Raw genomic sequence first — 12,622 nt, 5'->3', positions numbered from 1 at the left:
CTGAATAACCTTAGTACATTTTAAAAATAACTTTGGCTTTTTGTAATACATGTTTACTAAACATTTTTTATTTAGCAGGAGCATTTATTAACATATTTATTACATCAGCTTTTTTGTTTGTTTTTAGGTAAAATCTGTAAAAACTGGTTCTGTTTTTTGGACAGTGTGCTGCTGCTTATCGTATTTCTATATGGTAAGATATTATATTTGAAACTACATGAGGTCTAACAAATCTTTTTAGAAGTTAGACCAGTTCCTCCTCTTCATTTACTTTTTATCAGGGGCTAGTTCTCCACTTTGTTTCTTCTGAAATCTTTAGGATCTTAATTTTGTTTAATGTATACTCTTTCATTACTCCCATTCTCTTCCCTTACCCGTATCCCCAGAGCCCATATGTGTGGCATGCCAGCTCAGCCAAGGGTTCGGTGAGCCTGAGAGGGGGGCGCGAAGGATGTAGAAAAGACAAAGAGAATAAGCTGGGTCTAGGTCAGAGGTTCTCAACCTGTGGGTCGCGACCCCTTTGGGGGTCGAACTACCCTTTCACAGGGGTCGCCTAAGGCCATCGGAAAACACATATATAATTACATACTGTTTTTGCGATTAATCACTATGCTTTAATTATGTTCAATTTGTAACAATGAAAATACATCCTGCATATCAGATATTTACATTACGATTCATAACAGTAGCAAAATTACAGTTATGAAGTAGCAACGAAAATAATTTTATGGTTGGGGGTCACCACAACATGAGGAACTGTATTAAAGAGTCGCGGCATTAGGAAGGTTGAGAACCACTGGTCTAGGTGGATCTCCTGTGCCTGGCTAAGGCCACAGAGAGAGATCCAGACAGCAAGCAGAGCCTTTATTTTATAGCCAGAGGTCAACAAGGTAGTGGTCACCATAGTTACAATGTTCTTGTGAGTTTCATTTGTTTTGACAGCACTTGCTACATTTCCCTCAGCCCATTGGCTTCCCAGATAAGATCTGGGAGCGTCATAAGGTCAAGCCTAATTATGCTAAGAGGGCTGTGCCCTCTAAGCTGGGACTTGTTTGTGGCTTTGACAACAGGTCAGTTGGAGGCTTAAACCTATTAACCACTCCCTACACATATGGACTTTTGCTTTAGTGGGGAGGGCTAATACTCAACCTCTCAAATATAATATTTGCAGCAAATGAAACAAAAATCTTTCTTTTTAAATATACAACTCAACCTAAATAATGGTAACATCCTCTAGGCCAGTGGTTCTCAACCTTCTGGCCCTTTAAATACAGTTCCTCATGTTGTGACCCAACCATAAAATTACTTTCGTTTCTACTTCATAACTGTAATGTTGCTACTGTTATGAATCATAATGTAAATATCTGATATGCAGGATGGTCTTAGGCGACCCCTGTGAAAGGGTTGTTTGACCACCAAAGGGGTCGAGACCCATAGGTTGAGAACCGCTGCTCTAGACTAATCTGTAAACTACATATTTTTTTCAACAAATTACCTGAGATTGGGGTTCAGTATTACCTCTTCATTCTCCTCTCTTTTTCACAGCACAGCCTGTTTAGTAGTTTTATGCCTGAAAATTAATGATAAAGTTAGGTACCTTTTTTTGTTTTGTTTTTAAACAAATGTCATAGGATTTTTGTATCCAAATTATCTGTACCACTTTTAAAGTGGTTAAAACCAGGAACACATTCTGTGTAATTATACTCAGTAATAGTAAACCTCTTTCAAGTTAAGACTTAAATTTTGGAAATAATCAGGAATCCTTCAGTTAGGTGCTCAGAGTAACATTCTTTTTGCTGGGGAAAAAAACAGTAGCATGTGACTGAAACAATAAACTGATGTTCTTGTTGGCATTATAAACTGAAGACAGTTCCTTATAAGTGGTTCTGAAATATTGTAGACAAGGGCAGCATTGTTAAAATACGTATATGTTAACATATAGTCTCTTAAGACTATAAGCCATTGCTATACATGGCTTTTTCAAACTTTTAATTATTAGAGCACATCCAAAAACTTTTATCTTGATAAGACCCTGTTTCCTATTATTGAATGTACTTAAAAATTAATTCTATTGATTGAGAAGAAACATTATCTTTAGGATCTTTATAAATTTACACTAGAACATACTCAGTTATTCTGATTAAATAGAATTATTCTAATTTTGTGATATAGGCCAAACATTAAAATGGTATCTTGATTTGTATAGGAAATAATTTATACCCTAGGCCAGTGATGGCGAACCTTTTGAGCTCGGCGTGTCAGCATTTTGCAAAACCCTAACTTAACTCTGGTGCCGTGTCACATATAGAAATTTTTTGATATTTTCAACCATAGTATAAAAAAGATTTATATTTTTGATATTTATTTTATATATTTAAATGCCATTTAACAAAGAAAATCAACCAAAAAATGAGTTCGTGTGTCACCTCTGACACGCTTGTCATAGGTTCGCCATCACTGCCCTAGGCAGCACCTTTATTTTGAGGATTTTGTCAAAGCATATCCACATCATTTGAGTATTCCCTTTAGTTAGTTGTTGACTTCTCCTAACAGTCCTGTTTATATTCTCTGTAAAGTTTCTTGAATATATTTATCACGCAAAAATGGGGGAAGTAAATGGGCTTTTTTCCTATAAATGTTTATGATCTATATCCTGAAAGTCCTTATTTCATGACAATCCTTTTACTTTCAATTCATAAGTTATAATGTTCTCAACATTCTCGTTAAGTTTAATTTGACCATTTCTCAAGTGAATGTAGGAAAGCATTTTGGATTTATAGTATTATTTAATTATTATCAATAAAAGTAAGGAGAAATAAGTTATTTGTGGTTATATAAATCCATTTTTAAGCATCTCTCAAAATTGCTAAATATATTTGCTTACTGTATGCTTTGATTATCATGACAAAACTTACCTATTTAAAAAAAGCAAACAAATTATTTAACTTATTTACCCATAGGTCTCTGCTTGGGGTGGTTATGTGTTTATTATCAACCTTATTCCACTGCATGTATTTGTGTTATTACTGATGCAGAGATACAGCAAAAGAGTCTACATAGGTAAGTGATTTTACTTTTGAAATCTTTCCACTTTTAAAAGGTGTTTCATATACAATATTTTCATTGCACAGACTTTCTCTTAGGCCAGTATTAGCAATGAGAAGGTAAAATAATTTTATATTCATTTCGCTTTTTGTATTTATAATGAGGGTTAGGCATTTTACCTAAGTGTGTTGTTACCAACTTCTTGATGAGCTTTTATAGAAATTAGTCTAGATTTAATATTTGTCAGTCATTTTTCTAAAATTGGGGGAATGAGCATTTCTGTCATGAAAATCATCCACATAAACATATTATTCAAATCCAGCTTACTCACTAGAAAAGATTGAGCATCCTCAAAGTAAACAGTTTAAACTTTTAAAAGCCCTTTCTGTGTAATATTCAGCAGACTTAGTTCATTTGGGCTTCCATAAAAAATACCACAGACTAGGTAGCTTGTAAACAACAAGAATTTACTTTTCACAATCTGGCTGGAGGGTCCAAGATTGAGGCACCAGAATGGTCATGTTCTTGGGAGGGCCCTCTTCCTGGTACATAGCTTTGCTTTGCCCTCGCATGGTGAAAGGGATGTGCTAACTCTTGGAGCTTCTATCAAAAGGGCACTAAATCCCTGGAGCCTTCATGACATAATCATCTCCCACCTTTTAATGCCATCACCTTGGGCATTAGGTTTTCAGTATAAGAATCGGGGGTTGGGGCATAAACATTCAGACCATGGCGTATCTTCATTTAGTCTACAGTTTTTAAAACATTCTTGAATTAGATGCTTAGTGATTGATGGTGTCTCAAGTCTTAGAGTTCATTTTCTGTAATATAGACAGAAAATTCTTATGGGTTGAATTAATCAGAGAGAAGTTGTGATCAAAAACCAATATCTCAGTAAAATAATATAATTTCATTATAATAATATTTTTGGAAAACAGTAACACAAAGATATAAAAGCTCATTAGCATGATTAAAAACCATAGTAGTTAGGCAGTTCCTCAAAAACTTAATCACAGTTATCATATGATCCAGTAATTCCACTACTAGGTCCAGAATAGGCAAATTCAGAGAGAGAAAGTATATTTAGTGATTGCCAGGGGCTTAGGGAGTGGAGGAATGACTGAATGGGTATGGGATGAGGACATGTTCTGGAAATAGGTAGTGGTGATAGTATACAACTTTGTGAATATATTAAAACCAATGGTTTATTTTAAAAGGGTGAGTTTTATTGAGTATTCATTATATCAATTATAAAAAATTTTAGTATATTTATAGCCATTTCAGTGTACCTTATAACAATTACCACTAGCATAATTAATGTCTAGTTCTTATTATTCATCACAACTTTCCTAAGTTCTTTACATGTATTTAACTCATTAATCTTCATAAACACTGTGGGTAGGCATTGTTACTATCTTCATTTTACAGCCGAGGAAACAAGACACCATGATTTGCTGAAGATTTTGTAGCTAGTAGTGGAACTTAGATTTTTGTCTCCACAGCCCATAATGCTAAAAATCACTATAATTATGTGCCTAGTATATAAATAAATACCTTACAGTTGAAATACATCAACCTATTAGGTCTCTCTGCCCTGAAAACATCATAACTAGTTATTGGGATCTAGAAAGGAGAATAGTAGATTAAACTGTACTTTTCAGGTTTTTTTTAGAACCACAGAAGGAAAAAAAGTTTTTAGGTTAAATGGTTGGTTATAGGGAGGATTAAGGTTAGGGTATGTTTAATTAAGAAATTTTGGGGTCCTGAAAATTATAGCGGGAATACAGTGGAGAGAAGATTGAGGGATAGACTTTTGTGAAATGTCTATGAATTAGGAAGAGGGGAAGAGCCAAAGGAGAAGTCAAAGGTAGCCAAATAAGGAACGTTGTTAAAAAGGTCAAACGGAAAGGTCTACATAATAAAAGTTTAAAACATGAGCAGTGTTCAACTCCCCTGGAGTGTTAGCACTAAGATCTAGCATGAGAATTGAGATGAAACCTTTATATGGTGAGTTAGAAAGCATGCTGTTAATTTTGCTTTGGTTGGCTCTTGAGAGTTTTTCTTCTTTTCAGAGGGAAGAGAAAATGGTTTAGGGATGTTAGATATGTGTATAAAGTTAGGTTAGTAAATGTCTCAGATAATTTCATAGTGTTCAAATTCTCTACCCCAACCTCGTTTCTTCTCTCTCTTACTCCACTCATGTAAATAAGAGTATTTTAGGTTTTTTTTATGCTCTTTCATAGAGTTTACTTTTAAACGGGTAGAAAGTGATGGCATAGAACAGTGTTCGGCAAACTCAGTAGTCAACAGAGCCAAATATCAACAGTACAACGATTGAAATTTCTTTTGAGAGCCAAATTTTTTAAACTTAAACTGTATAGGTAGGTACATTGTTATTAACCTACCTATATAGTTTAAGTACTGTTGATATTTGGTGCCTCGCCCGCACTGCGTATCCCGCAGCCCGTATCCCGCAGCCCGCCTGCGCCTGGTCTCCCGTCGCCTACCGACCAACACCCCCACTTCTTCTAACGCCACTTCTTCAAAATAGACTCGCCCAGGCCGAAAACTGACTTCTGCGCATGGGCCACGAAGTTTCAATCGCGCACTGTACTGCGTGCCCACACGTGGTATTTGTGGAAGAGCCACACTCAAGGGGCCAAAGAGCCGCATGTGGCTCGCGAGCCGCGGTTTGCCAACCACTGGCATAGAACAAATGTTTCTCTTCCTTTATCCTGAATATATTAGGATTTAAGTTAAATTTAACCTAACTTGATGGTCCTGAAAAATACGGAGCATTACCAAGTGTTTGTATATAGTTTGTCATCTGATTTTTAACACACAACATCCTTTGTCTATAGTTATTCCTCCTCATGAGCAGAAATGTTTAGATAAAAAAGGATTGCTAGATGGCAAACTCATAATTATATTAACCAAAAGTTTGGGTTCTAAGTATCAAATTAAGTGAAGTGAAAATGAATTAATTGATATAATTACAGAAAAATATAGTTTCCCTTTGAGTAAGTTTTTTTGCCTGTGTCTTTAGATCGGTTATCAAGCCAAGGAAAACTGTTAATTTGTTCATGTGGAAAAGGAGGAGCATGGGAGGTAATGTGGATGTGTACGGTAGGAGTGGGAAGCCAGGGTATAAAGAAAGTTGAGATATAAGGCAGTAAGAAGCCTATCTACTTGATGAAATTGGGTTGTAATTATAAAATTAAGTTATTTTGTGAAGATATAGTTTGGACTTGTTGAATTGGGAAATAAATTTTACAAAATTATGTTACAAATAGGATTCTGATGTTTTCACACAAAGGAAGAATACCCAGGCCTTATTTTGCATTTATAGAACGACTGGTTTTACAGGTATCACATAACACTGATGGAATGTAAAATGACTTTAACCTTTCTAATTTGATAAAAGTTTATCACACTTTATGTCATAAGAATATATTATTAAAGATACGAAGTCATTTAGGATGATCACTGTGGTGTTATGTATAATTGTGAAAATAGCTTAAATGTCCAATAGGAAAATTATAATTTATAAATTACACTTAAATTGTAGTGTTGTCATATCATGAAATATTATGGTGCCATTAAATACAATCTGTTTTAGTATATAATGATACAGAAAAATGTTAACAAAAAAACATAGCAAGGATTACTAGTGATTTTCTTCATATTTTTCTCTACTTTCTAAATTTTCTACAATGAGCATGTATTCAGAATGAATTAGACCTTTTTCATTTATCAAAATATGAATTTTTCTTCTTATGGTTAATGTGTCTCATTAACTAAATTAGAATGATAATTTAAGAAGGAAGAAATTAGTTTCTCGTATTGATAAATGGTTTGTAAATGTTACCGAAGCAGTTTATGTTATTGTCCATGTTTTCTCTAGTGAGTTAATTTGAGTAAGGAGAGTAAAAAAATCACTTTTTAGCCCAGCTGCGGTAGCTCAGTGGTTGAGCATCTACCTATGAACTGGGAGGTCACGGCTCGATTCCCAGTCAGGGTGCATGCCTGGGTTGTGGGATTGATCCCCAGTGGGGGTTGTGCAGGAGGCAGGTGATCAAATATTCTCTCTCATCATTGATGTCTCTCCCTCTCTCTCCTCCCCTCTGAAATCAAATAAAATATATATTTTTTAAAATCACTTTTCATATTATACCTAAAAGATATTTTTTATGGTAACATTTGCTAGGAACCATCATTGAAAGAGTAAAGTGTTAATTTTGCACAAATTATTCTAAGATTATATAGCTTGTGAATAAAGAAAATCCTAGTATTGAGTGAATTGAAAGTAAAGCCATAAACTTTAGGAATCATATTTATACTTGGCAGCTATAAGCAAAACATATTTAATGCTAGATTAACTTACACAACAACAAACTTTAAAAATTGCATGTAAAAATTCTAGGATATAAAAGCGGGAAGTGCTAGAATTTAGTTTGTCTAATTCTACCATATTATTTTTGAGGAAATTCATGCAAATTGGTTCACTAGAGATTTTATCCCCCAAGTCTTTACCTCTTTCAGCCTCTGGAACTCTGTCTTGTCTGGCTATTCCTTCATAGGTTTACCATCAACAGAGGCAAACACTTAAATAGTGCTTTGTGTTATAAATAATTCTCTGACACGAGCTGGGTGTCATACCATTTAGCTCAATTCTGACACCATCTACCCATAGATATCATCAGGTGCCACGGGTTAAGAGCTCAGCCCCATAGAACTGCCTCACCTTCTGAAGCCAGTCTCAAGTTCAAGTTATCACCTGGACTTCTGACAAAATGGCTGTAAATTAGAAGTTCTCATAGCCCCCTCCTTGGTTTCGATTAATTTGTTAGAGTGACTCACAACTCGGAGAAATATTTTACTTATTAGATTACTGATTTGTTGTAAAAGGATGTAATTCAGGAACAGCCAGAAGGAAGGGCTGTATTAGCCATCACAAGCTAATGCTTTGTCACAGAGAAGATACATGTTAGTTTGGGGAACATCAGGAGCTTCTTGAAAACTTAAAATTTCAAAGGAACTTGAATTAGGCCTTTCAGTGCCTTTTATCTTATAGAACAACTCAATTGTGTATTTTAAGTCAAGGGCAATGGTTTATTTTTTTTCTGTATTAAAAAAGAGTACTTTAAAAGCAAAAGATATTTTGGCTCTGTTTAGAAGATTACTATTTGTCCCAAATCAAAGAGGGGGTTTTTGGGTTTTGTTTTGTTGTTGTTAAAAATAATAATAGACTTTGTATATAACTTTTTAATGGTATTTTTTTCTGGAATTCCTCTAACACATTAGAAGTATGATCTTCAGTAGTGAATGCAAGTGCTTCCACAGGATGGCAGTATGGTAACATTTTCATGATGTAATAAGTGATTTACAGCATTACTAGTGTTGTACATTTCCATAGAACTCACTACTTTGATGGAAAACTTTATTCTTCTGGTTTAAAGGGTAAGAAAAGTCGGTTAACATGGGTAGATAGAAAGTTATAATATATGGGGATAGTAGCTTGGTTAAGTTTTCTATAGAATTTGTAGGACAGATTAGGTGGGGAGTGATTACTATTGCTATGTATGGGTTGTGTTGTTGAGGTCTTCTGAAAACAGTGGCAGAAATGGTGTTGGTGTTGCTGAAGATGTGATATCGCCTTCATTCAAGTTTTTATAGGGCCAGGTTTTTTTTCACCAATCTCACATGTACTTCCTTCACTGTATGTGGTTATTTGTGTACATCTGATTTTCTCAATTAGATATCTCTTAGAGGATGGGATTGATCTTAATAGAATTTTGTCATTCTAGACTGTCTTTACCATAATGGACATAAGGTTAATATTTGAATGAATTATAGAGGCTATTTTTAAACCCACTGTTAAATGCTATTGTACAAAGCCTAGGTAAAAACATGTTTTTGTTTGCAGACATTGAATTCTTTTCCTTGAACTCATCTCCATCACTCTTAGTATTAACTTGAACCGTAGTTCATCTGCTCTATATGAAGTGTTTTCTTCCTTACTAATAACAATAAATGTCTGCGGAGTTGCATAAAACCACTAATTGAGAATGTTACCAGGCTTATTCTTTTCTTTTTGAATATGCCTGGAAATGAACTTGAGCAAATCCTTGAGGAAACTTCATCAGTAGTTTCTAAGCAAGTGATTGCTGAAATTTTTACACTGCCAAGTACAGTATACTTCCATTTGAAGAGAGATAATATGAACGTGTTTGTGTGCCCACTATACCTTTTAGTGATTATTTCTGGAAAATGTGACTTAGAGGGAAGTAAATGGACTAGAAGAGCGGTTCTCAACCTGTGGGTCGCGACCCCTTTCGCAGTTGAACGACCCTTTCACAGGGGCCGCCTAAGACCATCCTGCATATCAGATATTTACATTACGATTCATAACACTAGCAACATTACAGTTATGAAGTAGCAACGTAAGTAATTTTATGGTTGGGTCACAACATGAGGAACTGTATTTAAAGGGCCAGAAGGTTGAGAACCACTGGACTAGAGGCTTTCACATTTTAAACAACAATAAGAAAAAGCATTACCTTTGCGTTTAAGAACAAGCCTTGGGCTGGCCTGGGCTGGGAGAATGAGGAGCAACTGCCTAATGAATATGAGGTTTTCTTTTTGGGGTGAGGAAAATGTTTTGGGACTACAAAGAGGTGGTAGTTGCACAACATTGAGGATGTACTAAATGCACTCGAATTGATCACTTTAAAATGATTATATATGTATTTCACCTCAACTTTTTAAAAAGTTTTTCTTTTTTATTCAACATGTGCCATTTATCATATTTAATCCAAATTTTATGACAGTTATAATATTTAGTGTTCATTTATGTTTATAAAAAAGAGAAATCAAGCCTCAGAGGTGATTGTGGTGTTTGGATGTAAGTGGGCTTACGTATAATTAAAACACATAAATGACATAAGGTTTTTCAAGCCTAGCTTTTCTAGTTGTGATTTTGTGTGTTCAGTATTTGTCTAGGGTTTGATTTCCCAGCTCTAGGTGTTTAAAAGGCCTGTTGATCATAGAATCGTAGGTTATTGTTAGGGATAATCAACAGATTTTCTTGTTAAAACCCCTCATTCTGTAGTGAGGAAATTGAAACTTTGTTGTTAAGTAGTTGTTCAAGATCAGATAATGGCCTTGTGCTCATTTTTTTTTTTCTTCCTGATTTTGCCTCTGACTCCCTGTCAGGACATCTATAAAAGACTAATTTGTAAAAGAAACATTGATATTAGAAAACTCATCAACCAGATAGGCTGAAAGTTCAAATCTTGTGACATAGAAATTCTTAGTTACTTTACTTTTATTGCATTTGTGTTCAAGTACCTGATTGAGGGTAATTCCATTCCAACATTAATATATCTGAAAATTATATTATTGGGTGGATTATTTCTACAGTCTCCTAGAAAACCAGTTCTCCATTAGCTTGAGATCATCGGAAACTTTATTCACATACATTGGTCCTTTCTATTAAATTTACTTGAGCTTCTTATCCTTTTCCTAACACAAGTTGGGAGGCAACTTGACATTTGAATCATGAGCCCATAATTTACTTTCTATAGATGGGTTTTTTTTTTAAGCAGATAAACTTTAAGTAAGTTGCATGAAGGAAAGTATGTGCTGTATGCTGTGCTATACGTGTGTAGCATACTGATAGGTATGCTATAACAGTTCTCTTCCTAAATATACCCCCAGGTGTTTTTTCCTAGTAGAGTACTGTATTTGCCAACAACTAAGTATTGACTGTACTTCATAAAATGACATAAGCTTTATAAATGGAATAAATTTCACATTAACTTAATTCAGATGGGTTTCATTTCTAAATATTTTATTGCAGTGATTTCAAATAGTAACTTTCTCTGTAATCAACTTACCTAAAAGTGGTCTGTGAACACCTAAATGCAAAACAAGTCTATTACACAAATTGTATCCCCTCCCAAATTTTTCTATACTTTTAGGTTGATATAAGCCAAGAATATTAAATATACTCAATGCCAAAAGCAAACAAATTTCCTTCATTAGACCCTAATTCAGTTATTAGTCTGTTGGATTGCTGGACTTTCTATGTACAAAGCCCTTTTCTTCTTAATTACAGAAAACTTGGTGGACAGACTTTTCTTTTCTTTTACTTTTAAGTACTGTACAAAGAGTAGTAGGAGACTATAGAAAAGGCATGATCCCTGGCCAGGTGGATCTCGGTTGGTTGGAGTGTCCTCCCATAAACCAAAAGGTTGTGGGTTTGATTCCCAGTTAGGTTTGATACCTCCGTTGCAGGTTCCATCTCTGGTCGGGGTGCATACGGGAGGCAACTGATACATCTCACATCCATATTTCTCTCTCTAAAAATTAATAAAAAAACATATCCTTGGGTGAGGATTTTTTTTAAAAGTTGTGAAATACTTGAGCTTTTTGAGATAATGGCAACTACTCATACGACGATGGTGATAAGTATTCACTAGGTCATGCATACTTTGGATTAATGACAATAGGAATGTTTTATGTATTATGTAGCTTCTTGGGTTGTTTCAGTGATTATTAATGATAGATTGAAAAAAGTTTGATTCCATTTGGGGGAGAAGAAAGCAGCACCAGTTATCTCCTAACCTGTTCTAAATTATAGTTTGCAGAAATAAAGTACTTAAAACAATTTTTAAATGGCAGAAAGCATTTTTATGATTTATAATGTATGATTAACCATCAGTTAGAAGTCACTTCAAGATTCTGTTCTTAAGATAAGTTCAGTTAAAACTTTGCTAAAAGGAAATGAGTTATTTATCCATTTATGTTTGAAGTACTTATGATAGTGGTAAATTATCTTGTTTCCCATTTTGTCTTCTTAGCATATAGCACTTTCTACATTGTGGGTTTAATATTATCCATGCAGATACCCTTTGTGGGATTCCAGCCAATCAGAACAAGTGAACACATGGCAGCTGCAGGTATGAGAAAATACTTATTTTCCTTCTTCTAAAGAATGTATGAATGTGTGGCTAGCCAACCTTCAAGAGAATAAAGTGGTTTTTTGTTTTTCTTTGTTTTTAATGTTCATTATATTGGTTCTAAAACATCACTGTAAAATGAAAATATCATAGTTTTATTGAAACATTCTGCTATTGTGTTCCCAAAAGTGTCTGTCTTCCCTTTCATTGCTGTTTTGAAAAGGCACACATCTGTTTTTGCACAATTGATGCTATTTGCAAGCACTAAATAATATTTGCTTTATATAAACTAATATTAAGCAGTATTTGTACACTGAGTTAGTGTACCAGAGTTTCCATTTCAGCAAATTTAGATGGAACTTTTCATTTTTATGTTCATTACCTCTTACTAAAGTATTTCATCTGTATCTACTAACTGGAATTAATGGCTTTTATATTGATTAAAAAGTCATATAATTCTCCTCCACATAAGCAGAGTTCTTTGCCATTATTAACCTGGGTCACAATTAACAAAAATGGAGGATCTGTGAATAAAACTTTATCAGAGCTTCTCAACGAGAGGTACATGGTCGAAGGCCCATATGAAGGCTGTGGGTATTTATTTTACTTGTAAC

General features: G+C 34.5%; 1 protein-coding gene and 1 long non-coding RNA gene across 3 annotated transcripts in view; one reads left to right on the top strand and one right to left on the bottom strand.

Annotated features, from left to right (window-relative positions):
• The window catches only part of STT3B (STT3B, subunit of the oligosaccharyltransferase complex (catalytic)), a 46,340-nt gene that overhangs the window by 11,161 nt on the left and 22,557 nt on the right, over positions 1 to 12,622 (top strand). Inside the window, exons 3-5 of one of the 2 annotated variants that reach the window (XM_005877111.2) lie at positions 128 to 193; positions 2,961 to 3,060; positions 11,910 to 12,008. In XM_005877111.2, the coding sequence (XP_005877173.1) occupies positions 128 to 193; positions 2,961 to 3,060; positions 11,910 to 12,008 (265 nt within the window). The remainder of the gene's footprint in view (positions 1 to 127; positions 194 to 2,960; positions 3,061 to 11,909; positions 12,009 to 12,622) is intronic. The other variant, XM_014548423.1, reaches the window with a different exon arrangement.
• The window catches only part of LOC102262309, a 46,359-nt gene that overhangs the window by 25,419 nt on the left and 8,318 nt on the right, over positions 1 to 12,622 (bottom strand). The window contains exon 2 of the long non-coding RNA XR_314213.2: positions 1,496 to 1,570. This is a non-coding gene — a long non-coding RNA (uncharacterized LOC102262309). The remainder of the gene's footprint in view (positions 1 to 1,495; positions 1,571 to 12,622) is intronic.

Source organism: Myotis brandtii, unplaced genomic scaffold (genome assembly GCF_000412655.1).
Source record: "Myotis brandtii unplaced genomic scaffold, ASM41265v1 scaffold506, whole genome shotgun sequence".
NCBI classification, from domain to species: domain Eukaryota; kingdom Metazoa; phylum Chordata; class Mammalia; order Chiroptera; family Vespertilionidae; genus Myotis; species Myotis brandtii.
The sequence above is the reverse complement of the archived record's forward strand: the minus strand, read 5'-3'. Positions and strand labels throughout refer to the sequence as shown.